Source organism: Microtus ochrogaster, unplaced genomic scaffold (assembly GCF_000317375.1).
Source record: "Microtus ochrogaster isolate Prairie Vole_2 unplaced genomic scaffold, MicOch1.0 UNK11, whole genome shotgun sequence".
NCBI classification, from domain to species: Eukaryota; Metazoa; Chordata; class Mammalia; order Rodentia; family Cricetidae; genus Microtus; species Microtus ochrogaster.
Genome location: NW_004949109.1, coordinates 3,797,252 through 3,825,069, shown reverse-complemented (window position 1 = coordinate 3,825,069; position 27,818 = coordinate 3,797,252). Strand labels below are relative to the sequence as shown.

Below are 27,818 nucleotides of genomic sequence, written 5' to 3'. Positions count from 1 at the left end.
AAAAAAAAAAAAAAAACCTTTGTACAATACTTCCTGACAGTTAAGTACTATTTGTTATTAGAAATTATTGTTTTGCAGCCGGGCAGTGGTGGTGTGCGCCTTTAATCCCAGTACTCAGAAGGCAGAGACAAGTGGATCTGTAAGTTTGAGGCCAGTCTGATAGACAGAGCAAGTTCCAGGCCAGTGAGGGCTGCACAGAGAGATCCTGTCTTGAAAACAAGCAAAAACAAGAAACTATTGTTTTCCTTCCTTTTTTAGAGTACTATTTTAACTTTCTTTTTTTTAATATGTAACTTATTTTATTTTATGTTCATTAGTGTTTTGCCTGCATGTATGTCTGTGTGAGGGTGTCAGTTCCCTGGAACTGGAAATATATACAGGTGTGAGCTACCATGTGGGAGATGGGAACTGAACCTAGATCCTCTTAAGAACAACCCAATGTTAACTGCTGAGCCATCTCTCCAGTCCACAGAATACTATTTTTCTTGACTTTCATGATTCAAAATTTTACTGGCTTTTAATACCGTTTTTAGAATATTATTTTCTTTTCAAATGTTAATATATTTAGAAACTTATGAGATATTCCTTTTCATTCTACTTAAGTTCAATTGTTCCATAAGCATCAACTTAATATATATGTGGGCTCCAAAATATGAAATGTAGTTCAATACTACATCTCAAAAATAAAATTACATAAGGGTAAAAATCAAGTTCTGAGAACCCCAGATACTAGCTGAGAAGCTCTAGCACTCAAATCAGTAGAAAATCAAGAAGAGAACTGCGGTAGGAACTGGTGGGAGAGTTTTATTAGCATGGGTAAGGTGTATTTTGATCTCTAGTACTGCAAATAAAAAATAAATTAAGTTGAGACATTCTTAGTGTCCATCACTGTTCTTTCCTTACCACACAAAGAAGATATAAACTAGAACATTATAAAATACTAGTAACTGCATTCAGCACCTAATTAAAATGATTATAGTGTGGAAGACAGAAATGGATCACTGTGACATCCTGTCCTCCAGACTAGCTCCAGGTTCAGAAGAGACCCTGTCTAAAAAGAACAAAGCAAAGAAACATAAAGCAAGGCACCCAACATCTTCCTCTGACTTCTGCACATACTGGTACACATGTACATGCACAGACTGTCAAACCAAACATAAACAGGTAAGATAATAAGTCTTATATATTTTGGACATAATTAGATCATGGTAGTTAGAACTGTTATCTAAAAAGGTAAAAACAGTCATATATCTTGTTATGGGGTGATTTTAGGGTGCACACTTGAAGAAAAGAAAGGCATTCCACTTTTAAAAGTGGTGAAAGTACATAAAAATTTTTCTACAATTTTGAGGAGTAAAACTAAGAAAAACTCTAAATGGTTTTGTATAGTGAACAGAGTGAAATGAGTTAGGGGACAGGGGTAGAAGTCTTTACTGAATGAATTGTACACTGCAGATTTGACTTTCAACTATGTAAACATTTTGAATAATTATATAAAAAAATAATTTTAACTGTTGCTAAAAATAGCCAACAAGATAGTGTTCAAACACAACCCATTATAAAAACAAACAAATACTTCAACCACATATGGGTCTTCTTTGGAGTCTCTCTCTCTCTCTCTCTCTCTCTCTCTCTCAAAACAAAAACAATTAAAAATTTGCCTGGAAGTCAAGCATGATGGTGCATACCCATAATACCAGCAACTGGGGAGTAAAGAAAGGAGGTTCAGACTAACCTCAGCTACACAAAAAATTCAAGGCCACCTGCTATGTGATACTGCCTCAAAAAAAAAATTATTGTTACTTTGGAAAAAACTGAGAAATCTGAATATTAGCTGGATAACTGATAATAAGTATTAAAAATGTAAAATTACTAAATGTTTTGGGTACAGTTCCATTTAAACTAGAAAATAACAGAGATTAAATCTCACTTGTTTCTATTTCCCACTGATTAAAGTTTTCATTGAAATTTTACAACTCATGAATTTCCTAGTGTTCTCTTTAAGTTGATTTACATTTCATGCTACTTACTTACAATCTGTAGTAAGCATAGGTAAAAACAAGTGCAGTACATCACCTTTGTAAAAGTGACTGGGATACTGGCATCCAACTGAATGTGATCTGCAACTTCTGTAAACTGCTGCTGCTGTTTCTGCAGTGTTTCTAACAATCTTGTAATTTCTTGTTTTGCCAAGACAACTCTGCAATCATCCTAGAAAACAAGATGGTATTTTCCATAAAGTTTTTCCATTTTTAAAAATGGAGACTTCATCAACTTTCAGTAAAGACCATTTAACATTACAGTATAAAAAGTAAATTTTCAAAAAAACCAAAAAAAAAAAAAAGTAAATTTTTGAAGCTAAGGAGCCACAGTTCAGTTGATGAAGGGCTTGCCTCACAAGCATGAGAACTTTGAATTCAATCCCCACCCAGCACCTATGTAAAAAGCCAGGTACAGTGGTACTTGCTTGCAGTGCTGAAGAGGGGTAAGGTAAACTACATTCGTAAACTTGTGTTGTTTGAGCTCACTGAGAAGCTGGCTCAGGAACTTCAAAGCCAAGTCTGCTTATGTTAAGTGTCCTCAAAACTCCTTGTCTGGTTATGGGATGGCACCTTAACTCCATGACAAGAAAGAGGACAGCAAATGAGATCAAGAGTAAAAACATCATCTCTTAGGTTTCTATTGCTAAGGTAAAACAACATAATCAAAAGAAACTTAGGGAGAGTTCATTTCAGCTTACAGTTTCATATCACAGTTCGTTCCCAAGGGAAGTCAGGGCAGCAACTCAAATAGGGCAGGAGCCTGGACGCAAGAACGGATGAAGAGGCCATAGAGGAGTCCTGATTTACTGGCTTGCTCTCCATGACTTGTTCCATCTGTTTTCTTTAGCACCCAGGACCACCAATCACTACAAGGTTGCCCAGCGGTCAACCAAATAGGGACATTTCGTCAATTGCCATTCCCTCTTCCAAAATCACTCTAGGCTGTGTCAACTTGACATAAAACTAGGCAGCACACATCATGTCCTTAGAAACAGCTACAAGATAAATCATTCCAAACATGTTACTATTGTTTGTTTATCCCACGACATAAAAGTGCCTACAGTCAGAAAGAGAAGTATGAAGTCCTGCCACAGAAAGTTTGTCCATGGAAAGCTCAACTGGGAACTCCAGCTGGCTCCCTCAACTTCTCCAGATGATTTCTGTTGGATATTGTGAGCACTTGTTTTGATAATGTTATCTCTACCTGTGGCTATTTGTTCTTTTTTTTAAATATTTATTTATTTAATATGTATGCAATATTCTGTCTGTGTGTATGACTGCAGGCCAGAAGAGGGCACCAGACCTCATTACAGATGGTTGTGAGCCACCATGTGGTTGCTGGGAATAGAACTCAGGACCTCTGGAAGAGCAGTCAGTGCTCTTAACCTCTGAGCCATCTCTCCAGCCCCGCTATTTGTTCTTTTATTTGGAAGCCTCACCCAAGGTCCTGCTCTGCCTGGAAGTCCATCAAGAACTCCAGCTGGCTGTCTTAATGGGACTTCCCTAGTCAGTTTCTGCTAAATATGATAAATTCCCAGTTTGACTATGCTGATGTTTCTACTGTTATTTTTTTCTGAAAATGTCATCTGAGGGGACAATCTGCTCTGCCAGAGACTCTAGCTGGTTGCCTTAGAGACGTTTGCCCAGCCAGTTTCTACTGGATGCTTTGAGCACCCAATTTGATGTTTTCCTTTCTCTCCCTCTCCCTCCCTCCGTCTCTCCCTTCCTTTCTCTCTCTCTCACCTATCTTTTTATATAAATCTATCATCCATCGCTTATCTATCATCTATCACTTACTATTTATTCTTTAATTTGTCTTGATAGACATTTCACTCATTCAAAACTGAAAGTATGGCTGTTGTAAATAATTTCCAGGAGTCATAGAGAGGAGGATCCCTAAGGTTCAGGAAGACCATATGTAACAGGAGGTATACCACACTCCTCAGAACACTTGAGAGCATCCTTTGCCTTCATGTGTATGTAAATCTGGACATACACATACATACTTTCACAATACAGGTGTATGTGCACACATGCAACATACATACATAAACTCTTCTGTTATTACTTTTAAGGCAGAGTCTCACTGTATAGCTCTAGCTGGTCTAGAATTCACTTTGTTTGTAGACTAGGCCAGACTTAACTCACAGAAATCAACCTGACTATGCTTCCCTAGTGCTAAGACAAAGGAATGTATCAACACACCCAGCTATATAAACTTTTTTGAATTTTCAATTTTTATTTGTATACATCTGTTAATAACTTCACATCTAGAACTTAGCATCAACATGACAAAGAATTAAATAACAAATACTGAAGTGGGGGAAAATGAAAAAGAAAATTATATGTGCATATGTGCATAAGTGTTTTGCCTGCATATTTGTCTATGTATCGCATGTGTGCAGTGCCCATGGAAATGTAAGAAACCTGTAAGAAAGACCCCACAAATTTTTCAAAAATTCCATATACTTCTAAGAGGGCTGATAGTCACAGGAACACCAAGCCAAGAGTAACCTACCTTCCAGATTCCCTCTCTTGCTCTCTATTAAGTGCCAAAGATGAAGCTAGGAGACAATACAGATACTTACACAGTTCTAGCTCCAGTATCAATAGTAGATTTTAGAAGAGTAAGACAAGAATTAAAAGACACTATAAATGGCATGTACATTATCATAGAAATTTTGGTCATGAACTTGATATAAATAGAAAAGGGAGACCTCAACTGAAGAATTGCTTCCATTGGCTTGGCCCATGGGCATGTCTATGGGGCATTTTCTTGATTGCTACCTCACATTGGAGGGCCCAGTCCACAGTGGGTGGTGCCACCACTGGGCAGGTAGGTCTGGGCTATATAAGAAAGGTAGCTGAACAAGCCAAGAAGAGCAACCCATTAAGAAGCATTCCTCCACAGTGTCTGCTTCAATTCCTGTCTGCACCTTCCTACCTTGGTTTCCCTTATTGATGGACTGTTACCTGTAAGACAAATAAATCCTTCCTCCCCAAGATGGTTTCTGTCGGCATTTTACATAGCAACAAAGAACAAGCTAAGACATGCATCGATTTTTACAAGTCAATATGACAAGAGCTCAACAGCAAACAAAACTAATAATGAGCTCGTAGGCTGGTCACACTCTAAGTATAATGAGACATGTAAGAGAAAAATCTCAACACTGGTAAAAGTTGCAAACTATCGTTTGAAATCAGCATAATTATTACATAGCTTTTCAAAAACTCCTAGGGCAATAATTACCCCTATACCTCCCACTTGTGACATTTTTGCTCAAACAACCTTGAATCCCACTTATTTTAAAAAAAGGAAATCATCTGCAAACTGAGTGATGGATTAAAGCTTCCAAGAGTAATATCTGAGTTACACCTTAAAGAAGGAAGATCTCCACTGAAAGAAAAGAATACATCAAAAGACAGAATATGTATGATAAAGAAAGGCAAGGCAAATGGGCTTGGCATGGTTGGAAAAAAATGACATTACAGGGATCTAGAATCGAAGGTTTTCATGACAGGAACAGCATATGAATAGGAAGACACTAATATGGTTAGTTAAGTGAAACAATTTGAAGTTAGAGACCATGTCCTAAGAGTAATGTTAACACATGCAGTCAAACCCAGTCACTAAAGAAATGAAAGAGTAAAGCGTATCTCTGATTAACTGTATACTTAACATTAGAAGTATAGCCTAGCTACATCTGAATTACCTACCTGCTGTAAAGTCTTTTCGCAATGGAGACAGGCTGTTGAAACCTGAGACAAGAGAATAGTCATATCCTCTTGTTGCTGCCTGAGCCAAATGAGCTTTTCTCTCACATGGGCATCAACAACACTTAGAGCCATTTCTTCTTGACGACAAAGAGTTTCATGTAAATCAGAAAAATAAGCTCGGACACATGATCGGGCATTCTCTGCAGTACCTGGGACCTATAAAGACAAAAGTAAAATTTAAACAATTAAAACCTTAAATATTTTATATGTAAAGTACCAAAATTTAAATATCATCTTCGCCCTTAGAGATTTTAATCTGTCCATTACACCTTTTCCTGTAACTATGTATGAACTTTGAAGTTTAACTGTTAATAAATTATACCTGAAACAAATTGGAACCTAATCTCCAGTTTACCCATCTCCAAACCTAATTTCAGTAAATAGAAACTTCATCAGGTGATTGAAGTTTTAAAAAAATGTGAAGAAAAGGGTCTGGAGAGATGGCTCAGTGGTTAAGAGCACTGACTGCTCTTTCCGGGGTTCTTGGTTTCATTTCTTGGAACCCCCTTGTTGGTTCCCACTTTTTTTTATTAGGTTTTGTTGCCAATTTTTGGCTTGGGGGGCCTCTTGCAGGCGGACCTTTTTTTCCTTGTTAATTAATTAATTTTTCGGGGGGGGGGTTCCGGGGTTTGTTTTAAGAATTAAAAAAAAAATGAAGAAAGCAAAGAAAGGAGGAAGGAAGAGAGAGGGAGAGGGGAAAAGGAGAGAGATGGATGTCTCTTTCATATTCCATAACTAGACTTGGCAAATTCTGCTGACTTCAATATAGTTACGGAATTTAGTCAGGCTTTACTGCCACCACATCCAGCAAACTGATCCACACAATATAATTTCCCATCTGATTATGGTAAACAGTCTTCTAACTTCTCTTAACTTCCTGACCAAACTACCCACCAATCACTATTGACAACTAATTGCCAAGTTAACTATTCTTTAGAATCTCAAATTCATGCTCTTTTTATTGTTACTCCAGTATTACAGGACACAAACATGTCTAAACTAGATGATTCCAACAGTGTCTTAATAGATCTTCCTGCTTTCACTGCTACTGTTCTTCCAACCCACTTCTATACTTAACAGTAACTGTTAGGAGCCAATTTCCTCCTAAAATCATTGCAGGAACCATCACCCTGGGGAGTCTACAGAGAACCCCACACCCATAATTGTGTTAGGAATCGTTCTGTTGACAGAGCCTACCCCACACCCAAATTGGCTGATGGAGAGCTATCTGTTAGCGGAACCACCCCACATTCCAAACTATCTAGGGAACTAGGTGTGTCAACTTGTGACTTCTTGGCCTACAATGACCTGACCGAAGGTAACCTCCTGGCTACGTGACCAACAGGAACCAAGTGGCAAGAGCTCAGACCCCTGTGCCCATCCCCCAACTCCTTACCATATATAAAGCTATACCCCATCTCTAATAAACGGAGGCTCTGACAAATGTAGCATGGCCTTCTTCTTCTCTCCTAGCCCATTTATCTTACAGATAGTGCCTCTCCGTGATCCTGGAATAACTGAACTGCCAGTCGGGTTACTAACCCTAGACTAGTGACCTGTCAAGGCAATCAACAAGTAACATTCTTAATGTAAATGTAATTATTTCATTCCTATGTCAATAGTTTAATGGCTCATATTGCTCTTAACCTGAAGTTCTAAATTCCTCAGCACAACTATTAGATTATGGAATGAATTAGTCTTTAATCCTTCAATTTTTCTTCTTCTCCAACCCAACACAGAGCTCCAAACAAAGTGAATTTCTTTAAGAACCTAAATTAATCCTCCAGCCCTTACTTATAATCACTTATGTGCATTCTTCCCTTTGTGGGATAACTTACACCTGACCCACTCTTCTTTCTGACTGAATTCCTTCAAATCTCAGTTTAAACATCACTTATAGGAAGCCTTCCACGAACTATATGAAGTGTTATACATCTTATGTACTACCAAGTATACTGTACTTCCTTCCCACAACAAAAAATAATTATCAAATCTGAAACTCTTTTATAGGACAGAAAATAAATTCCACGAAGCCAAAACATTTTCAAAACTTTATGTTCACCATCCAGTACAGTGCTAGCACACTGTAATTGTGCAATAATTATTAGAAGGTGCAAAAAAGAGAATGAAGAGGTTAAAAAGACAAAAAGGTTAGAAAAGAATACATACATGTTCTGTGTGAGCCATTCCAATTCCATCTTCCACTATTTGTTCTCCTCCTTCAATGTGCTGAACAATTCCAACTAGTTTCCTGGAATAATCTGAGATTTCTTCAGTGAAGGTCCGTATGCAGTGAGCCATATCTAAAATTGAGGCTCGGATCTGGTTAGCTTCTGGTTCCAGTACTGAATGCTAAAAATACAATACAATTACAGGGAAGAATTCATAGTGGTGAGTGATGTCTACTGATTTACAAAAACTACTTAAGTCTCTTTTAATATAAATGAACATCAGCCACAAGAGGTTTTTGTAATGTACAACATTAGAAGACAAAAAAAATGCTAATTTATTTTCACTCCTTCTTAAGAAAGCTATACTATGAAGAAATAAATCAGAAGTTGAAAGTACATGTACTGTTTTACAAGAAACCAAGAGATCACCCAAAATTATGAGTTATCAATAGATATAAATAAATATTATCAAAGAAGTACAGTATTATAAGAGCATGCACACAAATGAGACTTTTTGTCTCATGTTTGAAATAATCATGAAGTCACTCTGAAATTATAATATTCGGAAACTAAAATCCTCAATTATTTTTCCATGCTAGAGACCAACTCATTAATCTCTTTACTTTCATCAGTTCTGAATACATATAAATACACAGGTCAACAAAAGCAAATGGTAGGCTGGTAAAATAGTTAGTCATCCAACTGAATTAAGTTCATACCTTGTGACCTTGGTGCTTTCCATACTCTTTGCAGACACAGCACATGAGTGGGCTAGTTTGACAACCTTCTTCCAAGCAAACAAACTCAATGGCATGCACCTGGTGCTGAGAGCACATGGTTTTCTCATGAGGTTTATCAGCTAGAGGCACTCGCCTATGCTTTGCTAATGTCTTTGTAGAATGAGTAACTTGAGAACACTCTGAGCACAAGTGAGTTGCACACACAGTGCAATATACAGATGCAACGTGAGCTTCATCTTCATCACACCGTATGATGCTCTGATAAACAAAAAATTAATACCTTAAAACTGAAACCACTCATAAAACATGACAAATTTTGAAATAAAAAATCCCACAATCTTTTCTATTTAACTTTACCAGGCTCATATATGATGATCAAAAAAAGAAATTTCTTAAGTCAATCATTCCAAATAGAAACAAAGAACTAAGGAATTAAACAAAAGAAAACCAAAGTAAGCAAAGCAAAACAGTGGCTCAAAATAAGTGGTTTCTAGAGCCAGAAGAAGTTCTGGAAACTTTAATCTGTGATACAACCAAACACACTACAGAACAGAAAAAAGAAACAGAAAACAACCAGCTGCAGCTTAAGAACTAGTCAGCTAAGTACAACTTAGTTGGTCACAAGGATTTCCTTGACCAAACAAAGTTCAGCTTGTCCATTAACTAAACTATGCTTAAACTCAATATTGGTTTAGTTGCTACACCCAGTACATAAATCAATGGCATACGTGGTATAAAGGCCATGTGTTACCTACCTATCTAAAAAATACTTTTTTTTTTTCTTCAGAAAAGTAAGAAGCTATCTCTGAGACTAATTATCAACATGGGTTATGATTCTGGGGCAAAAAAAATTTATTCTCATAAATAGTATCTTTCCCCCCAGTGCCAAGAATTGAACCAGAACCTTATAAATGCCAGGCAGATGCTATGCCATAGAGCTACATACAAAAACATCTCATAGACTCAGTTAGTGCAAAGATCTCTTCCATCCAATTTTAAAAAGAAATAGAACCACGAAAACATTACTAATTTCTTAGAAAGACTTAAATTCCCACTGCTTTAGTTACCTGTTATAAGAAGGTATAAAGAGAAAATCATCACTATGCTGTATAAATAATCTCATACTAAGGTATGGAATTAACTGTGGAAACTTCAAAAACAAAAGACACCCTTGGCTCAAAATGGAAAATTCTGATCTCAAAAAATTTTTGTGAGCTGAATTGTATGTGTGTGTGCGTGTTATTTTTTTCCAAATATACACAAGTACTTTCCAACAGCTCTGCAGGGGAATAGATTATAATAAAGACTGAAAACCACATATTTAGAAGTATTATCAGCTGCTAAATATTACTTCCAGTTTTTCAAGTATCAAAAAGCATTTCTTATGTCTGTTTGTGGTCCTGGGGCTCAAATACAGGAATTCATCCATGGTAAGCAAGTATTCTGCATAGAACCATACCAAATCTTTATAAAAATGCACTGGAAGTGTATAAAAATAACCTTTCAGATAATGAAAAAGGCTTTGAAAACTTCTGTATGATATTAAAAGGCTGTAATTAGCAAAGGAGACATTTAGTGTATTTTTCCAGAAATAAAAACTAGGTAGTAGACAAATGATACCATTTACTGTCAAATTAAATTTAAAAATGACCCAAAGATTGAAACTATTTATTTTGCAATACTGAAAATATGTATTTGTATCATAATATATTCATGCCTTCTATTTTCTAGGCCTTACAAATGATTTATAAGGTCAACAGTATATAATATTCTCATGTTTTTATTTTTTTTATTTTTTATTTTTATTTATTTATTTTTTTTTTTTTTTTTTTTTTTTTTTTTTTTTTTTTTTTTTTTTTTTTGGTTTTTCGAGACAGGGTTTCTCTGTGGCTTTGGAGCCTGTCCTGGAACTAGCTCTGTAGACCAGACTGGTCTCGAACTCACAGAGATCCGCCTGCTTCTGCCTCCCGAGTGCTGGGATTAAAGGTGTGCGCCACCATCGCCCGGCTATATTCTCATGTTTTTAAAATAAAGGTAAAAGATATAACATATGAAAAAACTGTAATAGTTTTATAAATGAGAGCACTTCAATTAGAAAATTATTTTTCTAATTCATTTTAATAGAAAGAAAGTCAAAGGGAAGCTGCAATCAATCTATTGGGTTTTTTCCTCTTGAACCAAATATGCAGTTTTTGAAGTCCATAACTAACACCACTCAGAGTTATTTAATGCAAATATCCTTCTATACAGAAATCTATCATTTGTTAAGTAAGCTATGCAGACAACTCTTGAAATGCTAATAATGTGTTTTCACATTGTTAATGGATTGTTTTGGAAATATTTACCAGGCATCTGCCTGTCAGGAAAATGTGCATAAAACATATTGTTTTGAAAATATTTAATATTAGCAAGCACCTCAGATTCCACTGTTACATTTAAATTGGTTCGCATCTAAACTGAAAGGCCTCTCATAAAGTTGGTCTATCTTTTCTTGTATTTTGCTATTGAGGTTTTGCTTTGCATTTTCTATCCTAATATAAATTAAACATTTCTCTCATTCTCTGAAAATCTTCTATCTTAAAGCTTTCCTTAGAAATAACTGAATTATGATAAGGAAAGAATTTACTCATAAAGAAGATTAGACACAGAACTTCAACAAATTTCAGTTTGTTTTAGTTTTGAGGACAGTACTGACTTTGGAACTGTAATGTAGTAACAAGCTGTGTTTCTAAAAACTCAAAGATAAAGCAAACAAGGTAATATTGTGCTAATATTGGAAAATATTTTAGGATAAAAAATTCATCTTACAATAAATATTTCAACTAGTCCCATCAGTACCTCTCCAGATATCCCAAAGGCTTCCTCAGCAGATCCATACTGACCAATATGCCCATTCTGCAAACGCTCTAAAAGTTCCAGTAAAGCAAAGTTTTTTTTCAGTCCCCAAACACCTGAATCTCCTAGGAAAAACATGAAAACAAAAGTAAATGTAACAAATTGGAATTTTAATAAATTTACCTCATACTTTAAGAGTAATTTCTTGGTTTTGTATTTTTATTTTTTCCCCAAGACAGGGTTTCACTATGTAGATCTGGTCATTCTGGAACTCGTTCTATAGACCAGGCTGTCCTTGAACTCACAAAGATCTGACTGCCTCTGCCTCTGGAAGTTTGGAGCTAAAGGTGTGCACCACCATGCGCAGTAAGAGTATTTCTACCACACAGTTCAGTTATTAGTTCTGCCGAAAAGTTGCCAAGTGCTTGTTAATATTACCAAAGATCCCTCAGCACAAGTAGATACATACATTACAAATCTTTTTTGGTTCACTTTTATTATATAAACAATAAGTATTTCATCATTTTCAAATATTTTTATAGCTACATACAATAAGAAATGCATTTTATATCATGATCCAAGCTAACATCTACAGCAGGAAAAATAATGTTTCACACAGTAGGGACTGGGGAGCTAGCTCACTGACTGCAGTGCCTGCTGTCAGGAGTACGGGGAGTTGTGCTGCTGCAAATGCACAGAATGCAGGTGGGGATGGTGGCTCACTTATAATTCTAGCATCGAAAGGTAAAGACAGGGAATCTCTGGATCAAACAGTAGCAAGACTAGCAATACTGGACAATTCCCAAAGATTCTCGACATCAACCTTGGTTATCCACATATAGGCAGATACATATGCACAAACACTCACACATATAAACACACAAGTATGAATACAATACACAAAAACATGCGTAGATTTTTTTAAAAAAACTTGACAAACTTTTATAATAGTGTGCAATATACTGCTGTGTTTTACTCTATTTCTTTTTAAAGATATTATAGGGGAAAGGAGTTTAGCTCAATGGCAGAGAATGTACTTAGCATATATACGGCCCTGGGCTCAACAAACACACACACACACACACACACACACACACACACACACACACATACACGTCGGAGGACAGGAATAAGCTGTTTACAATAAATTAATTTCATGACCACAAAAATAGCTACAATTCACATTTATAAATTACTGTATAAAATATACAATGGACATAAAAATTCATGTCTAAGTAAACTGCAACTAGAAGAGCTAAAGACTCCTGGCCTTTCTTTTAAACCTATGACAGCCAATGATTACATAAATTCCTCATAGTGGGGGCTGGTGAGATTGCTCAATGGATAAAAGCATTGACTGCTTTTTACACAGGATCCAGATATGATTTCGAATACCCACACAGTGGTACACAACCGTCTGTAACTCCAGTTCTGAGGAACCTAACCTGTTTAGGCTTCCGCAGGCATCAAATGATACACAGATGCAAATAAAATAGACATATACATAAAATAAAAATAATTTTAAATTAAAAAGGACCCCTCATAGAGGCTCACAACAAAGCAAGAGAATGAGCCCTCTGAGACTAGCCTCCAGAAAGGGTTACATGAGGACAGACAGCTCCTTTCCCCCAAGCGGAGCCCATAAGAACACTGCATATTCATGCACACACGTGCAAACACCCACTTCTTTAGAGCCTACAAGTAACAGTCACCTCATTCAGCAGTTAGGATCTGGGGAGTTTCCACAGACAAATGCTGTCTGCTATTACTGCCATCTAGTAAGTGTTTGTTAATAAAATAAAAATGTAAGAAGATAATAGTGACATGGTGTACCAGGCTCTTCTCCTGTTTGTCATCTTTTTCTTTAGAAACAAACCCAAAAACATTTTCTGGTTTCTTAAAACTAGGCTATCTTTATCCTCCTCTTTTCTCAGTTGCCAGTACAAAGATCACAAAAGCATGCCTTCCTCAGCTTTCCTGTCCCTCTTCGAGGCTTATTCCTTGTTTCCATTTGTCCCATGTATTTTACAAACTAAGGTCAATCTACTTCATTTATATGAGCATTTAAGTATTCAAATCAACCATTTAAAAATACTGCCTGAAAAATTTCCCTAAAATTTAGTCATTATGTAAGGAACACAAAACTCTCAGGAGTACCTAACAATTTCATAACTATAAGAAAATTTTATACTCTTGCTGGTTTATTTAAAACAACACAGATTTTTGTTGCAAATTCTTCAGGTTTATATGTGCTGAGATGTACTGAGAATGAAGCAACTCAATGTTGCAGAAAAGATTTACTTCAAATCATCATCAATCTCCTCTTAAAAACTTTCACCTGAAGTTGACAGCTGACACTTTAATCCTGCTCACATTTCGAGAGTTAAGTGGAAACCCCAGTCATTCCTAATTGTTAGAGGGTAGGGAAGTAGAATTTACCACAGGGACAGAAAGAGGAAAGCCATTAGTATTGCTCATCAGATGTAACAACTTATTGGACCAAAGAAGAACTCAGATTAGGAACTGGTAAACAACAATAAAAGCAGTTTTCTTCTAGAAGGAAGAATTACAAATGATCATTAATATTTTTCTCAAAATTTTGCAATATATAATGTATATATATAGTACCATATATAGTATATACTTGTATGTATAGTGTGTGTGTATGTATATATATATACACACATATATATTATTTCTATGGTACAAATATAAAGAGACCTTTAAAAATCTGGAAGCTAGTAATCATACAGACGAATCACAGTTAAATGTACCCAAGTTATAGTCATTACAATCTTTATTCAAGACAGAGTTGGCATTGCTAATGTTGGTATGAAAGGAGTTGATTTCAACCTCAGATGTGACTAATTGCTCCCTGTCATAAACTTCTGTTTTTAACACCAGAGTAACAATCCCCACACTGTGGTATTACAGAGAAAGTAGAGGGCTCTTCTAAACAGTAGAAAAAGGTTCTAGCCCTACATTTGTAAAATGTTACCATTTCTACACATCTAGCTGTATGAAGAAATGATAATGATACTTTGTCTTACAAAATAAAAAGTCAACTAAATGAACCTTAAAACAGAGACTTCTCTTCCACCACTGTTATCTTAAAGTTTATAGTAGGTTAATGTTATCTATCTTGATGTTACTAGTGTCTTACACTAGTTTATTGATGAGTAGTAATAATACTTATTTATATGACAGACAGCCAAAACCTTAAAAGGCATGTTAAAGCCATGTTTCTTAGCATTTAAAGCCTAAAAATAGAGGCACCCATGCTTCCTTTTATAGGTGAATAAATTATTTAAATTTTAACATATATCATGACTATATTCATCTTTTATTACATGCATGATATTTTGTGTGGATGTGTGTACACACATTATAGAAGGGTGCCACAGCACAAGTGTGGAGGTCAGAGATAACCTGCAGAAGTCAGTTCACTCCTTCCACCAGTCCTGGTCTTCAGCAATGCTAAAGACCAGGAAAAAAAATCAGCCTAACAAACTATTTTGGAGAAAATTCTTTTATCTTACAGAGTAAATTATGAATTTATATTAAACTGTAAAATAATTTTTCACATGCTAATGTTTTACCTTCTAGATCTCAGCCAGTGAGATAGATCCTTGGATAAAGGCACTTGCTGCCAAGCCTGATCACGTGATTTGGAAACACAAACACACACACACACAGAGTGCATGCACATACAAAGATGTAAAAATTTTAAGTTTTAAAATCTGTGAACACTGATTCTGAAGTAGTTTTAGAAGTTTACAAGGACCTCGCTGGCATCATGGCACACACCTTTAATCGCAGGACTGGGAAGCTAAAAGCAGGCAAATCTCTAAATTAAAGGCCAGTCTGGTCTACAAAACAAGTTCCAGGATAGCCAGGGCTACACAGAGAGAAACCCTGTCTCAAAACAAAATTTAAAAAAAAGAAAGTATGTTGAGACTCAAGTGACTTAATATATATATTTTGACTACCAGCTCATTCATTTTTAAATAAAACAGTTAATGAATTCATGGCTTTAGGCAAAGGATTTAATCTGTGATGAATACAGTATTCTCATTTCTTTGACTAAGGGTAGCATATATTTCTGATACTTCTTAAAGCTCTTAGCACTATGTACTGAATATAAATATAACCACCTCAGATTTCCATTGGTAATTAAGAGTGGTCTAGATAACAGTTAGAATCCCACTGACCTTATAGAAACTCAAATTCTGAAAGCTGCTGGAACTAATCTAAATAGCCAAGTGTAAAGAAACTGTTTCCTGTGTAGCTTGTGTTACATGAATAAATTTCTACTTTAAATTCATACAAATGATTTTCCTACCGAGGTCTGTTACTTGTCGATCAAACGGGCAACGGATTGCTCTTCCATGTAGAGGCAACCGAGTAAGACAGTCATGACAGACTGTATGGCCACAAAGAAGGAGGCGAGGGACTTTATCTCCTTGCAAAGAGAAGACATCTTCACAAACCCCACACTCCAGAACCTAGTATTGGAAACAGAAATGTGTCTATAAACAGTATTGAAACAATATTGTAATACTTTAGATTGTAGTTATTACATTAACAGCATTCTCCCTGCATGTGTGCCTGCACACCAGAAGAGGGCACCAGATCACATTTTAGATGGGTAAGAGCCACCATGTGGTTCCTGGGAATTGAACTCCTGACCTCTGGAGTCAGCCAGTGCTCTTAACCTCTGAGACATCTTGCCAGTCCCTATTTTTGATTTTAAAAGAACTGTCCTAGTATACTTAATCAACTTTGTTACTTTATTCCTCCATGGAATAAACTAAGTTATAAAACCTTAGTTCACATTTTTATTCATTTCCATTAGAGAAAACTTGCCAAAGTGAAACCTCTTTGAAACACTCTTATGTTGCAAATTAACATAATTAACATAATCTAATCTTCTGAAAACTGAATAGTAACAATTTGTAGTTCTATTGACATCCCCAATCAACAATCATTTCATTTTGCTTTTCTTTCCTTTTAAAAAAAAATGTTTTGAGATGTATGTTCGTGCATGGATGTAGCAGGAATTCTAACCTATCTTAATAAGTAAAACCTGGAGTCAGATATTAGGAGGTTAAAGATCTCTGACCAACCATATCACTCCTGTCTCCACCTCCCTAGTGCTGAGATTGAAGGCATGGAATCCCATGTGCTGAGACTACCTTGGTGAGAGCTCTGTTTCTCATATAGACTAGATGAATTTCGAATAGCCCAGGGTGGACTTGAACTCACAGTCTGCCTCTGTCTCCTGAGTCCTGGGATTGAAGGTGTGTGTCACCAATGCCTAGCCTCTAGTGGCTTAGCTCTGCACTCTGTTCTTTAGGCAAGCTTTATTTGTCAAAGCACACACACACAAAAATCAGTACATAGGATGTTTTGCCTGCATGTCTGTCCGTGCACCATATTGGAGCAGTTCCCACAGAAGTTAGAAGAGAGTATCCGATTCTTTGGAACCAGTTACAGATGGTTGTGATCCATCATGTTGGTGCTAAGAATTAATTCTGGATCCTCCAAAAGAGCAGTCAGTGTCCTCAATGATTAGTCATCTCTCTAAACCCTGTTTTATTTCAAAGAAAGATGACATTTCACTGAACAGCCCTGGATGGAACTCAGTCCAAGATGGCCTTAAAAATACAATGATCCTCCTGCCTCTGCCTCCCAAATGCTAGGATTACAGGATGTACCACTATGTTCAACTAATACACCAATGATTTAAAAAAAAATAAATAAACAACAACAACAAAAAACATCTAAACCATGTATTGGGGTGACAATTTTCTAAACTATAAAGAACTTGCAGGAAAGTCTCCAATAAATAGTTAAGTATCTTCTAGACTTCACAAAATAATGCAAAACCCAAATTAGCTGAAAATTAAATTTCAATTTCTTTATTAATTCTTTATTAATAAGTAGCTCTTACTGGGAAAATATTTGTCTATCTAGTTATAACTACAGGTATACAACTTACCAAAAGCAGTCTAAAAAAAAACCTGTGAGACTTGGCTCACTCTGACTCTCAGGTCCTTGGGTTAGGGTTTTATAAACAATCATAAACTGTAATTATCACAATATTTTCAGTGCTTTTACACTAACTATTGTGCTGTTTTCATTTTAATTACTTTTTTAAAATATTCACAATGAATTAATTATTCCATTGTCTACCAATCAGGACACTAGTCTGTCCTGTACTCTTACTTCCCTGCCATACCCTGCAGAGCCCTAAGGTCCAAGAGTGTCCCCAGACAGGTCAGTGTTTCTTGACTCTTGCTTTATTCTAATAAATGCTGAGGAAACAACTAAACATTTGCCTTCTGGTTATCTTTTTAAAGTTTTTCTTTTCATTAACCCAAAAATTCCCAAATACCCTATCCTCCAATTGAGGTTTTTTTTTTTTTTTTTTTTTTTTTTTCGAGACAGGGTTTCTCTGTAGCTTTGGAGCCTGTCCTGGAACTAGCTCTTGTAGACCAGGCTGGTCTCGAACTCACAGAGATCCGCCTGTCTCTGCCTCCCAAGTGCTGGGATTAAAGGCGTGCGCCACCATCGCCCGGCTTCTAATTGAAACAACTACATTATCCTCGGACTCTGAATATCTACCCACCTGTCTGACTCAAAGACTTCAATACTTTCACTGACTAACCAGTCTTTCCCTCTTAGAACAAGAGCACAGAACAGTACGCACCAAATAGCAAGCACCTATGTGCTTAGATAAATAAAATCTAACGTAATAAAAAAATTTTAAAGTAATTCAGTCTACCACCAAGCACACATAAGACAAATTAAAAATAGAAAAGTTAAAAGTAGAAATCTCATTAGACACATTACAATTTTAAACTTGATTCTCCAATACATTTAGACTGAAAAATTGAGATGCAGGATTGGAGAGATGGCTTAGTGGTTAAGAGCACTGGCTGCTCTTTTAGAGGTCCTAAGTTCAATTCCCAGCATCTAATGGTAGCTCTCAACCACCTATAACCATAGTCCCTTAGGATCCGATGCTCTCTTCTGGTGCGCAGATGTACAAGCAGACAAAACACCCTTATACTATGTATTTATTACACACAAATAAATAAATCTTTTTAAAAATTGAGATGCAAATTATCTTTTACTGTAATTAAACTGGTAATTCTTATTTGCCTTGAATACTGGTATAGTTCAAAAGAAACAAATATAGTTTCAGAAAAAAGGAAATAAATTATATTAAGCTAAATAAAGAACTAAATATTAAGAGTTCAACCTAGCTCATTAAAGTGCAAAGAAAAACTACACCAAGAAACTTTTTCAAAAAAGTTGTTAATGTTTTGTATTAATGAAATGCAAGCAGTTGGAGGAAATGCAGGAAAACAATTTCACTAACTGATAGGGAAAAAGTTACTGAGTAACCACAGCACCCATGGAAGCAATTCAGCAGTTTAAGGAATCTGCTCTGAACTACCTTCACCCTTGGTGAGATTGTTGTCTCTACTGCCAGGGATCTCAGACTTCTGCATGTCAGGCAAATCCCCAGCCCACATGTGACAAGATCAAGGTGTTATCCCTTAAATCACCATTTATATCATTAAAGAAATGAAAAGAAACAAGCATACATATAAATGCTAAATTGAAAGATAAATTATAGTGTATTCATGCTATAACTGCAGACCATTAAAGTCCTTACGTATATACACAGAACACTGTATGACTAGGGTGAAAAGAACGTGCTCAGGAGAATAGATGGCACGATATTTATTGCAATCATGGAAAAAACTTTAAATGCACAAAATATTCTGGTATTCTCCATTTGGCAAAAGCATAGTTCAAATGATTATATCTCAACAATAAAATATGTCTAATAATGAGGACTCCTCTACATTTCAGATCTTTATATCCATCATAGTAATTTGATATGTATTTGATATTTGATATTTCAATTCAATATACAAAGTTAACTGAATCAACAACCAATAAAAAAGATCACTAATAAATTATTAGCATAAATTTCTCAAAAAAAAAAGACCTGTCTTTAAAAAAAGATAGCTACCATTTAACTAGTTAAAAGAATGTGGAACTGGACTTGGTTCACTGTTATCAATTCAAGTGTACATTAAAAACACTTCAGGGAATTTAAAAACTGCGCTGATGTCAGCACACTCAGAAAGGTTACAGATCATATTCAAAGTTACTCCCTGAGCTACTCACTCTTTTCAGATCTACGTTACAGCAGATGGGAAAACGAGCTTCACGTCCTTCTTCTAAAGAAAAAAAGTACTAAATACTACGTCCTTCTAAAGTAAAAAGTACTTTAGTAAAGGCATTTTTGTAAGTATATGGCAGAATCTTCCAAGCTACCGTCAAACCCCAACTATGCTGTGGTTGGAGACTTTTCGCAGGTTTTCACACTGTTCTATTCAAAGGCAAAGGGCGTCTCAAAAATGTAAGTATAACCCAGCGGGGGTGGGCACGCCTTTAATCCTAGCACTCGGGAGGTTGAGGCAGGCGGATCTCTGTGAGTTCAAGAGGCCAGACTGGTCTACAGAATGAGTTTCAGGGCTGGCTGCACAGTTACTGAGAAACTCTCTCTCAAAAAACAACACAAAGTACGTGAATGATTATAGCAACAAAGCAATGTTGAAAAGCAGACTTTTACAGACAACTAGCAAACGCTGGGCCCTCACCACTTGCTGTATTAACCTAAGCCTAGGGTTCCTTCCGTGTAAAATGCGAATTAACGTCTACCTTTCGGGTCGATAATAGCAAGCTGAAACACCGACCATAGAAACTTGTCTACTGTAAAGGCTGATTAATTTATCTCCGCCAACTCGAGCCTGCGGAGGTTTCACTAGAAAACAAGAGCAGGGGAAAGACCAAGCCAGGTCAACTTCCACAGGCCCACGCGGTGTTTTTCACAGACAGCTCCACGGACGACGTGGACACCTGAGCTAGAAGACCATGCAACTTCAGGCCAGCGGGGTAAGGGCCGCGGCGGGGCAGGGAGGGCTTGTAACGCCCACCGGGGTCGGGTTCCAGAGGCCGCGCATCCCACCCGGCCAAGCCTGGGCCGGACAGTCGCCACCAGGTCTCCAGGGCGAAGCGAAGGGAGGCCGCAGGTGGAGAACGGAGCACGCGAGTTCCCTCACCTTCACTACCGCCGTCCCCCGGCTGCCCTGCCGCCCACTGTCTACTCCGGCTCCGGGTTTGTTTACAGCTAGGGCAGCCATCCTGGTAGGAGCGGCGCCACAGCAGCAACAGAGCCTTTAACTGAGAGGCGGGGTTGAGCGACCTACCCAGAAGCCTCAGCGCGAGCCGCCAGCACGCGTGCGCAATACAGGCGTGGCGCAGCTCCGCCTCCTCCGGCCTGTCCTCTTCCCTCCAGTCATTGGCTGTACGGCTTGAGCGTGGACGCTTTGTTTTTCATGAAGGTGCCTGCGAAAAATGGAGGGAAGAGAGAAAATAAAAAGAACGGATAGGGCATGGATAAAATTTTAGGGTGAAAGTGCCGCTCCTGTAATGATTTTTTTTCTCCCAGAACTGAAACGAGTCAGACTGAAGGAATCAGCTAATCCCCGCCCCCGACTCTGCCAAATTTGAATAAAATAGACTACAAATCCCAGCATGCCACTCGAGTATTCCCCCACCCCCCCCACCCCGCGGATTTGGAAGCCCGTATATTGTCAGCTAAAAGTGGCTCTTTGAAGTCAGCCTGTGTAATTCTGAGCGTAGGAATGGTCTTCGTAAAGAGATTTTCACTGGGGCCGAAACGGATTTAATGCAAAGAAAATTTAAGTTATTACGAGCAGAAAGAAGTTGGGCGTGCTTTTGACGCCGGGCCTTCCGGGACTTGTGCTTTCCAGTTTCCTTCCGATCCAAGGGTGAGCCACTGATCAGAGGTGCCTGTCAAGATGGAAGTGAATCCTCCGAAACAGGAGCACCTGCTGGCTCTAAAAGGTAAACTGTTACGAGCTTGAGTCTCTTTACTTTTTTTTTTCTCTCCCCCCCCCCTTCCCCTCTCTTCAGTATTTGAAAGATTTCCTATGTAAGCCTTATCATTAAACATGAAAGGGCTCGTCTCTTGCTAGGTATTGAGGGACGCCTTCTAGATTGAAATGCAATCCTAAATTCCACTGTGGTCTGTGCTACCGCAGACACCAGATTTTATCCCCAAAAGCTCATGCCTCGACCCTGCTGGGGAGAGCTCTGTGAACCAGAGTAAATTTCAGCTGGCGTTTAAAGCAATTTTTTATTACTCTTTGATCCGTTCACGTGACAGGACAAAGTTACCGGGCTTTCGCCTATCTGTAGGTAATATCGCGTGATAATGCCAAGGATTTATATCTAATACCTCTGAGATTTGTTGGAATATACTACAAATTACATCACACTGTAGTATCATATTTGTGGGAAATTTATCCAGACTCTCTTATGAACTTTAGTTTTCTGTACACGGCAGTTTTGAGTAATTTTAATGATTTAATTTGAACAGAAAAAAGCTGGCAAGGCAGAATTCCTTAAATTTGGTTATCGAAAACCTTTTATTTAAATATTATCAACCTTATTTTCTGTTTTCTGCTACCACAACTGCACTTTCTTGCTTTTGGAATATATGGTTATGAGGTTAACTGTGCCTTACAAGATATTTGAACTAGACTGAATTACACTTGCCTTCCTTAAGGCATCCCTTTTGGTATACTGCATGTCCTCCCCCTTTCTCTGTGATTTGCACATCTTACATTTTAGAAGCTCACAATCATGTGGCGATAGCTGCAATGAACAGGACTGCCTCTGAATGTGGAACTGAGAAAGTTTGCAACATTGGGTAATAGAGCAAAGAGACATGTAGGTTTCCACATGATCTAGATTAAAATAGATTAAATGTATATAAAAGGATCTTACTGTATATTCACCATCTCAATCTTATATCTAGTGTGTCAACTAGATATTACTTATCTTTTAAGGTCTAGCAACTTTCCCAAAAAAACATATCTAGAGATCGAGGCAATAATTCAAAAAGGCCTGCTTCATATTTCTAAAATACTCTGTTGCCTGATGACTTCTATATGAATTTAAAACAGTTATATTAGATGCTAAGTGTGATTTCACCCAACTCTGACACAATTTTTTGTTTGTTTGTTTGTTTGTTTGGGTTTTTTTTTGTTTATTTGTTTGTTTGTTTTTCAAGACAAGATTTCTCTGTAGCTTTGGTGCCTGTCCTGGGACTAGCTTTGCTTTAGACCAGGCTGGCCTTGAACTGACAGAGTGCTGGGATTAAAGGCGTGTGCCACTACTGCCTGGCAACAGACACTATTAACGGTCATATTAGTTGTTAAGTATGATTTCACACATTTTTGACACTACTAAAAACTCCAGTGATAGGTTATGTTTTAATAAATAAGGCTTGCCTGACTACCCGAAGGGCAAAGCTAAGCCACTAGAGGTTAGGCAGTGGTAGCACACCTTTAATCCTAGGATTTGGGAGACAGAGGCAAATAGATCTCTGTGAGTTAAAAGCCAGCCTGGGCTACACAAGATCAGTGCACAAACAATCTCCAGGTGGTAGTGCCTCACATCTTTAATCCCAGTACTAGGGAGTCACACCCCTTTAATGCCAACACTAGAGGGAATAGAAAAGGGAGGAGAGAGGCTTGGTCTGCGCTCACCCAGCCTTGGTAGAGGTAAGAAAAGGGGAGGAGAGAGGCTTGGTCTGCGCTCACCCAGCCTTGGTAGAGGTAAGAAAAGGGGAGGAGAGAGGCTTGGTCTGCGCTCACCCAGCCTTGGTAGAGGTCATGACTTCTAGTAACTTGACTGCATTGCTTTTCTGGTTTTCGGTTTGAATCCCAATATGTATGTCTGGGTTTTTATTATTCGTGCTACAGATAGGGAGTTTTATTTGTTATAATTCTTTGTTTTTAGAAACACAAAATGCCCAGTAAACAATACTTAATCAGACAAACAGGACATCAACTTTATACTAAACCTCATTGATATTGTTTTGTCTGCATTGTGCTAGATAATAAAGAATTTCACGGGGTTTAGTTTTACTGATATTTGACTGTTCAAGCATACCATTTAAACTGCCATTTAACTTTGTTCTCTTATGTGTTAAATGTTAGGATAATACCTTTTTACTCCTTGTGTCTTCAGCCTTCTCTCTTCTCTCTCGCCATCACTTGTCTCTTTTGAGACAGAGTCACAGCTGTAACAGGTTGACCTCCAACTCACAATGTCAATGAGGATGACCTTACATTCCTGGTCCTCCTGCCTCCACCTCCCATATGCTAGATTCCAGATGTGTACAATATACTCCATTTTATGGGGTGCTGGGATTGAAACACAGGCCTTGTGCATGTTAGTCAAGCACTCTACTGGGTGACCTACATTTCCTTGTGCATGTTAGGCAAGCACTCTACTAGGTGACTACATCCCCAGTCCCTTTGTTATTCTTGGAATGAAAATGCAATGCAATTCACCTAAAAAGAGCTGTCAAAATTTGCTGTCTCTTGTGTGTATCACTGAATAAGTTCAAACAACAATAAAAGAATTCTCAATACCCTACCTTACCATGAAAGATATAAAGAAGGAAGAAGAAAAAGATAAACTCATTAATTCTTCATCCTTAATAGTGGCCAAAAAAAGCCAAGAAGTGATGATTATCAGTTACTTAAAGAATGTGGGGCTGGGCTGTGGTGGCGCACGCCTTTAATCCCAGCACTTGGGAGGCAGAGGCAGGCTGATCTCTGGGAGTTCGAGGCCAGCCTGGTCTACAAGAGCTAGTTCCGGGACAGGCACCAACGCTACAGAGAAACCCTGTCTCGAAAAAAAAAAAAAGAATGTGGGGCATAGTTACCCTGGCTGTGTAAGAGCCTGCATCAGTTACTTCTCTCATGTTTTGAGAGTAGAAGAGTGTGTGTGTGTGTGTGTGTGTGTGTGTGTGTGTGTGTGTGTGTGTGTGTGTAGAAGAGCCTCTATTATACTCAGCTTTGGACCCCTTACGAAGCCCAACTTGTAGATCAGATAGATCCTGGCCGGCCCCATTCTCTTAACTTCCTGTCGCTGCTTTAATTTGGGACATCATGAGAACTTCTGTTTTGTGTTCTTCCTTGGCATCAGTGAGGAAGCCATACATTGGCTTCAGGAGCCATAAACCTCATCTAAATGCTACTTAGATACCACCTTTATACCAAGAAGACTTTGTCATACCTCCATTTTTTATCTGGATTGACCTGCAAAGTTAATCCATTTTCATGTTTTCGATGTTTATTATAGAGAAAGAGAGTAAATATTCTACCTCTGTGTTGGTAGGATTCATAAAATTTTAGAGTATAATCATATCAGTTTTATCCTATATACATTTTTTTAAGCTACTAATTTTGAACTGGGCAGGATGTTACATGTTTTTAATCCCAGCAGAGGGGAGCAGAAGCAAGTGGATCTTGGTCTAGGTGGTAAGTTTCAGGATAGCCAGAATTTCTTGAAACCCTTTCTCAAACAAACTAAAACAAAACAAATTTTTAAAAAAAGTAGTAATTTCAGTTTTCTTAATTTTGAAGTCACAGTTTTCTTTTTAAAAACAATGTTTTTTAGAAGGCTTTATATGGATATTTTCCTACATGTTTGTCTGTACATGTATCTGTGTCTGTGCACCATGTCTTTTCAGTGCCCACGGAGGCCAGAGGAGAGTGTCAAATACTCGAGCTGAAGTTATAGATGGTCATGCGCCATCATGTGCGTGCTGGGAACTGAACCTGAGTCCTCTGGAAGAGCAGCTAGTGTTCTTAACCACTGAGTCATCTCTTCAGAACCCCCCGCACGCACATACACACAACTTTAAATATTACATTATGTGTTAAGAATCACCAAGTTTTTGTTCCTCTTATGGTTTGGGGACAATGATTATCAACATTTTAATGACAGTATTTCAAAATCCTTTATATCTACTTACTTAAACATATTAACTATCAGTATTTTCAGGCTAGATATAATCTTCGTGTGAGAAGGGTTTTCAAGTATTGTGATTATATTCACATTTGCCATAGCACTTTGTTAACAAACACCATGCGGGGAATGGATTTTGGTTTCTCCTCCCTGCTTATCTATATGCTGCCTGTCCCTGCCAAATCTTATTCTTTGCAATACTTCCACTTTAGGTCCTGTTTCTTCTGATTTGACCCGAAAGACAGTCTTATAAATAATAAATTACATTCTAGCTCTGAAGAATTCGGCTAAGGAATTTCCTCTTCGTTAAGAGTTAATGGATTACTGCAGAATGACCACGGAAGTGATACTACATTATCGGCCATATGAAAAAGATCCCACACAACTGGCAAAAATTGCAGAAAAGGCAATTCAAGACTTTCCAACCCACCCGCTATCAAGATTTATTCCTTGGTTTTCACAAGATGGGTCCAAACTGCCGCTCAAGCCTAAAAGACTACCACCAGTCATTTCTAGAGAGGCTGCTGAGAGTGTAAAACAGTACTTAGCCATTTCAGAACCTAGTGTTAAATCTCAGAGCTATGATTGCACAGTAGATCTTCTGGAGTTCCATCCTAGTGTGGAAACGCAGCCCCTGCTCCAGTCACACGCGCTGCATGAGCAGACTAATTCTGGAACTCCAGGTGGCATTTCAGGAAACAGGAAGCAGCACCAGAAGAGATCCTGGAGTGTTTCACTTGCCAGCAAACACTGTCCAGAAAAGAGTTTTCCTTTGTCTAAGAAATTGCGAGATAGTTTAAAGACATTACATTTGCACTCCCTTCATAGAGCAAGATGGACATTAGAATACAGTGTTTGTAACAAGCAGACTCTGGAAGACATTTGGACAAAACTCACTCGCCTCATCCGGCACAATGAACTTCCCTCGTGTAATGCCACCATCCAGAGACAGTTAGGCCAGATATGGGTGTTCTGTGATATTATGTACTGTGAATATGTAGGAGGTCTTCTTAAAGAAAGATTATCTCTTATTGGAAAGATTAATTTATTTGTTCGTAAATATGGTGTTATTTTTAGTATGTAATGAATTCTGGTTATCAGAAAAATATTCTGAATGAAATGAATATGGACTGAAATTATAAAATGAATTAATTTTACTGTCACTGCAATTTTAGTGACTTTGAAAATTTGATGCTCCTTTATAATGTGAAGAAATAGCAGTCTGATATGTATACAGTTTGTGTTCAATATATAAATGAATGTCACATGATTCCAAGGCTTGTCAGTCAAGTCAGAAACATTCTAGATTCTGTTAATTCGTGTTCTTTTAAGTGAACTGTGATAAATTATTGTCTGTACTAAAATTGAAAGTGTTCTAATCTTTATCACCACTGGTTGATTTTAAATGAATGGATTGAATTTTAATGAATCCTTAAAGTCTCTTGCTTTTTTTTTTTAACTCACCTAAGTATAATGCAGGGTATGTGTAAGATTAAGTCTTCACACGGTATGTCTGATTTTGTATTTTTCAGAATTTATTACAAGGTTTATTAATTAAGGGTTAAAAGTTGGATAATTTTGTTATTTTGAAGCATTTATAACAGAACTAAAAATGTAAGTTACAATGAGGCTATTAACAGTTTTTAAATCCAAGAGCTAAAAAGAGCTTCTTTGTTTTCATATGCCGAAGATCTGAATTTTTCTGACTTACTCTGGATGAATTGCTTTCTACTTCTCTGAAAAACAATGAAAGTTAAAAACTGAGAGATAGATTTTTTTTCACTTCAAATAGCATAGTGATCCAAAGGAGAAAAGTATTTCCTCTCTACCTAGATGAGTCTTAAGAGGTTGTCAAGGCCTGAGAACTTAGACGCACTGTTATAATCTAGAAGGCTTTTATTTTATTTTTAAGTTACATTTATTTATTGCTCGTTTGCATGTGAGTGCACACGCCACAGTGCGTATTTTGACATCAGAGGACAGCTTGCAGGGATTGATTGGGTTTTTCCTTTTACCATATAGGTCCTGAGACTTGAGCTGAGGTCATCAAGTTTGGTGTGCTTTGCCCACCACTCTCCCCATCTGGTCTTCTAGGAATTGACCTTAGTGCTGTATGTGGATCCCTGGGGCTAGGTGATCTGCCGTTAGCTGGTATCATAAAGACCAAAGTCATGAACTAGTGAAATGGGCCAAGTGAAATGGGCCAAGTGCAATTGCATATTCATTTTGCTTGGCCAGATGGTTGTTTTGTTTTCTTTGCTTTTATGGAGATGGGCGCTCTCTCTCTCTCTCTCTCTCTCTCTCTCTCTCTCTCT

General features: G+C 37.5%; 3 protein-coding genes across 4 annotated transcripts in view; 2 read left to right on the top strand and 1 right to left on the bottom strand.

The window, feature by feature from the left end:
* Positions 1-20,842, bottom strand: part of Trim23 (tripartite motif containing 23) — a 30,206-nt gene extending 9,364 nt beyond the window's left edge. Inside the window, exons 1-7 of one of the 2 annotated variants that reach the window (XM_005366580.2) lie at positions 20,712-20,842; positions 15,908-16,070; positions 11,569-11,690; positions 8,710-8,988; positions 7,989-8,171; positions 5,760-5,975; positions 2,077-2,211 (exon numbers count right to left, since the gene is read on the bottom strand). In XM_005366580.2, coding sequence (XP_005366637.1) covers positions 2,077-2,211; positions 5,760-5,975; positions 7,989-8,171; positions 8,710-8,988; positions 11,569-11,690; positions 15,908-16,070; positions 20,712-20,792 — 1,179 coding nt within the window. In that variant the 5' untranslated portion in view covers positions 20,793-20,842. Of the gene's footprint in view, positions 1-2,076; positions 2,212-5,759; positions 5,976-7,988; positions 8,172-8,709; positions 8,989-11,538; positions 11,691-15,907; positions 16,071-20,711 lie in introns of both variants that reach the window. The other variant, XM_026788973.1, reaches the window with a different exon arrangement.
* A 280-nt stretch (positions 20,843-21,122) lies between these two features.
* Trappc13 (trafficking protein particle complex 13) overlaps positions 21,123-27,818 on the top strand; it is a 45,507-nt gene continuing 38,811 nt past the window's right edge. Inside the window, exon 1 of the mRNA XM_005366630.2 lies at positions 21,123-21,519. Coding sequence (XP_005366687.1) covers positions 21,474-21,519 — 46 coding nt within the window. The 5' untranslated portion in view covers positions 21,123-21,473. The remainder of the gene's footprint in view (positions 21,520-27,818) is intronic.
* Positions 21,230-26,899, top strand: LOC113458241 (shieldin complex subunit 3-like). The gene is made up of 2 exons (XM_026788992.1): positions 21,230-21,519; positions 25,716-26,899. Exon 2 carries the CDS (start codon positions 25,820-25,822, stop codon positions 26,585-26,587), a length of 768 nt encoding a protein of 255 aa, XP_026644793.1. The 5' UTR covers positions 21,230-21,519; positions 25,716-25,819; the 3' UTR covers positions 26,588-26,899.